This window comes from Gekko japonicus, unplaced genomic scaffold (genome assembly GCF_001447785.1).
Source record: "Gekko japonicus isolate JY-2015 unplaced genomic scaffold, Gekko_japonicus_V1.1 scaffold3470, whole genome shotgun sequence".
In the NCBI taxonomy this organism is placed as follows: Eukaryota; Metazoa; Chordata; class Lepidosauria; order Squamata; family Gekkonidae; genus Gekko; species Gekko japonicus.
Genome location: NW_015170376.1, coordinates 94925 through 98685, shown reverse-complemented (window position 1 = coordinate 98685; position 3761 = coordinate 94925). Strand labels below are relative to the sequence as shown.

The 3761-nt window shown below is 50.5% G+C and overlaps 1 protein-coding gene across 1 annotated transcript in view; it reads left to right on the top strand.

The window, feature by feature from the left end:
• Positions 1–1113: 1113 nt before the first annotated feature.
• APC2 (adenomatosis polyposis coli 2) overlaps positions 1114–3761 on the top strand; it is a 46277-nt gene continuing 43629 nt past the window's right edge. The window contains 2 exon segments of the mRNA XM_015418251.1: positions 1114–1254; positions 3135–3225. Of these exon segments, the coding sequence (XP_015273737.1) occupies positions 1114–1254; positions 3135–3225 (232 nt within the window).

The window sequence follows — 3761 nt, the reverse complement described above, 5'->3', positions numbered from 1 at the left end:
GAGGGAGGGCGGGAGAAAAAGCACGCCTCCCCTTTGCTTCCCCAGCTGCCCTGCTGGGAGCTGCACAATATGTGTGAAAGAGCCGCATGTGGCTCCGGAGCCGCAGTTTGTCCACCCCTGCACTAGAAGAAGCGGAGCTCACAAACCCTTCTGCCATCATCATCATCAATTGAATTTTTGAATTGCCCCGTCCCCGAGTACATGGGGCTCCAGATGGTGTCGATAATTTAATCTGAAACCTGTGGAATTGCGTTAAGTCCCGCGGGGCCCTGATGGAAGTTGGCACAGAGTTCCACCAGGTCGGAGCCAGGGCTGAGAAAGCCCTGGCTCTGGTTGAGGACAGCTGGATGTCTTTGGGGCCGGGGATCACCAGTAGATTGCTCTCAGCTGAGCATAATGCTCTCCCAGGGACATACCAGAGGAGACGGTCCCGAAGATATGCTGGACCCAGACCGCCCAAGGCCTTAAAGGTCAATACCAACACCTTGAATCTGACTTGGTACTCCACTGGAAGCCAGTGTAGCTGGACCAGCACAGGTTGTATATGTGCTGTCCGTGGCGTTCCCGTCAGGACTCACGCTGCCGTATTCTGGATCAGCTGGAGTTTCTGGGTCAGTCTCAAGGGAAGGCCAGTGTAGAGTGAGTTACAGTAGTCTAATCTTTAAGCCCACAACCTAAAATTATTGCCCCTCCAGGAAGTTTGTGGTAATGTGCGTATTGTATGTTTGAGTTTTGCCTAGAAATGTCCCGAGCTGAATCACAGCCCCTTACCACCTTCACAGCCCCAGGGTTTACATTCCCCGCCCCCCCCTTTGGCAATGAAAGATTGACAGCGCTTTGCACACCTGATGGAATGGGGCTCCGGTTCTCGCACAATAAATCTGTTAGTCATCAGACCATTTTTGTACATTTCCTTGCCCCCAGCTTACCTGTGAGGAGTCGGTGGCTTAAAAGAACCAGCCTTTGGTCGCCTGTCCGTGCCCCTCGTTCACCCCAGGCGAGCAGGCTGCTTGCAACCCGATGGCCGGGTTTGGCCTTGGTGACGCATCTCTCTGAGGCCTCCTTTCTACTCTCTCTCTTTCTGCCCATCCCCAGTCGATGGAGGAGCTGAAAATGTCTGGATCGGTGACATCCTACGACCAACTGGTGAGGCAGGTGGAGGCGCTGAAGAAGGAGAATACGCATCTCCGCAGGGAACTGGAGGACAACTCCAACCACCTCTCCAAACTGGAAAATGAGACGTCGGATATGAAGGTGGGTGGCTGAAAGAGGGCAGTGGGGAGGCCACCAGCACACAGCAGGGCTCAGGCCCATAGCTAGGAAATTTTTGTTCTGAGGGCATTTACATTTTTATGGGGGCAGTTAAATTACAGTTAATTAAACTGCCACAGGAGGTGGTGGCGCACGGACGGCTTCAAGAGGGAATTAGATAAGCATATGGAGCAGAGGTCCATCAGTGGCTATTAGCCACAAGGTATAGATAGGGACTCTGGGGCAAGTGATGCTCTGTCTTCTTGGTGCTTGGGGGGGGAGCAACAGTGGGAGAGCTTCTAGTGTCCTGGCCCCACTGGTGGACCTCCTGATGGCACTGGTATTTCTGGCCACTGTGTGATACAGAGTGTTGGACTGGATGGGCCATTGGCCCTCTTATGTAAAAATGGTGTCTCTTATGTTCTTATGTAAATTAATCTGAATGTCTGTCTTTAAAGGGGGAGGCTCTGATCTTCTTTCTAGCCCTCCCTTTCAAGGGACAGGGCAGTGAGCATGTCAGTTCCTAGGGGAAAAAAACAGCTCAGAGGGCATTTAATTGCATCCAGAAGGCATTTAAATGGCTTTTGAGTTCCCTTCCGCAGGGCAAGGTGGCTTAGAAGGGCACTCAAGAGTGGCACCTTCAGTACATCTCCAACCATCCCCCTTTCTGTTAGCTCAGTCCTGCTGTAGACCACCTGGGTCATGGTGAGTCTTTCGAAAGCTTTCCCATGAGCCTCTGGGAAACAGCAGCAGGCCAGCAGGGAGGGTCTCTCCTCAAAAATAAGCTTTGTGGCATGGCTATTTGTGGGGTGGGGCTTTTAATTAGGGGGGCAGGACTGGGATTAGGTACTTTTATCCTGAACCACAGGACTGTTGTTTTTAATTGTATCTGAGCACTTCTGGATGCATTATTAAATTATATACTGGTGTTTTGTACATTTGTACTACATGCCTAGTTGTATCTTACTTACCAGGTTGTGTTGTTCTTCCATTTTTTGGTTGTACTCCTGCCATGAACTTCATTAAGTTCTGGTATTCTGGGAAATGGGTCATTTTGTAGAAAAAGAGGTGCAGGAGCTCATTAGCATAACTCATTAGCATGACCTATTTGCATAGGCCACACCCACTGATCTAAGAGATTTTTCTAAAAATTATTTTTATTACAATTTTCAAATGTTTAACAGAGTCTCTTAGATCCAAGCACCTATCAGCCTTGCCCTGGGTTCCTGCGGGCTTGGGTGCGTGTGGGAGCCCTGGGCTCCCGCTCCTTGGAAGGCTTTCTCTGGTCTGCCCGCTTAGGCAGGCGGGCGAGCCAGGGAAGGCTGGGGGGGCCTCAAGTAGAAGGTCAGTAGTTCAGCAGTTCGAGACCCGAGTTGCTGCATGACGGAGTGAGCTCCCGTCTCTAGTTCCAGCTCCTGCCAACCTAGTAGTTCAAAAGCAAGAAATTGCAAGTAGATAAATATGTACCACTTCGGTGGGAAGGTAACAGGCCTTCCCCCACCCGCCAGCTTCTGCAGGTGGGTGGGAGAAGGCACTGGGAGGCATTTAAATGCCTCCCCACTCCTTGCAAGGCCTTCCCTAGCCCGACGGTGGCGGGCGGGCCAGGGAAGGCAGGGGCCCGTCCAACTTACCTTGCTGCTTCCCGCTCCTCGTGGCCCTACTGAGGGCTGCTGGGGGTGGGGCTTGCTGGACTCCTTACTGCCGGAGTGCCACTCTGGTGCGCTCCGGCAGGAAATGACCCCTGCTGGGAAACAAAGGTATCTCTCCGCCAAGTGTAATTTTCTAAAGCTTGATCATGCCTCGACTCCATCATCTTCCCAAACTCTGTCGTCTGTCCTCCTCGGGAACATGCTTTCAGGTCCATGTTTTTTTCTCTGCATCAGGAAGTCCTGAAGCATCTGCAGGGCAAACTGGAGCAGGAAGCCAAAGGGATGGTGTCTTCAGGGCAGATGGAGGTCCTGGAGCAGCTAAAAGGTGAGTGGATGCCTTGAGAGACATATTGTGCAGATGCTGCAATTCTGCAGAAATCCCGACCCCCCCCCCGGTTGAGTTTTGACGCTGGGAACAGGTCGCCATCCACCTTTTGTTTGAGAGAGGGAAAACGTAGTTTCTAGTTGTGACGTCCTTACTTATAGGGGGAAAGGTTTTACCTTTAAACACTCTCTGAGTACATAAACTTGGTAGTTTTCTGCTGCCACCAGGAATTATAAATTCCAGTTCTCTCTCTTTTGGTAGTATGACCTAGGGTCTGGGCACTTCAGAGGACTACGTGGCCCTGAGGAAGTACTGTACTGATTTCTGGGATACGTTTAAACAAAAATTGATTTATTTAATAAAGAACAAAATAGGTTTCTGGTTATTTTGAACAGTTGCTGACGAAAGGAACTTGTAAATATAACTGGCAAAGCTTGGTGCCACAAACAGTCTATCGCATATGTATAGATATATTCACACTGAACAGCATCAACTCTCTTAGTCACACAGACTAAACTGTTGGTCTTATTCACACC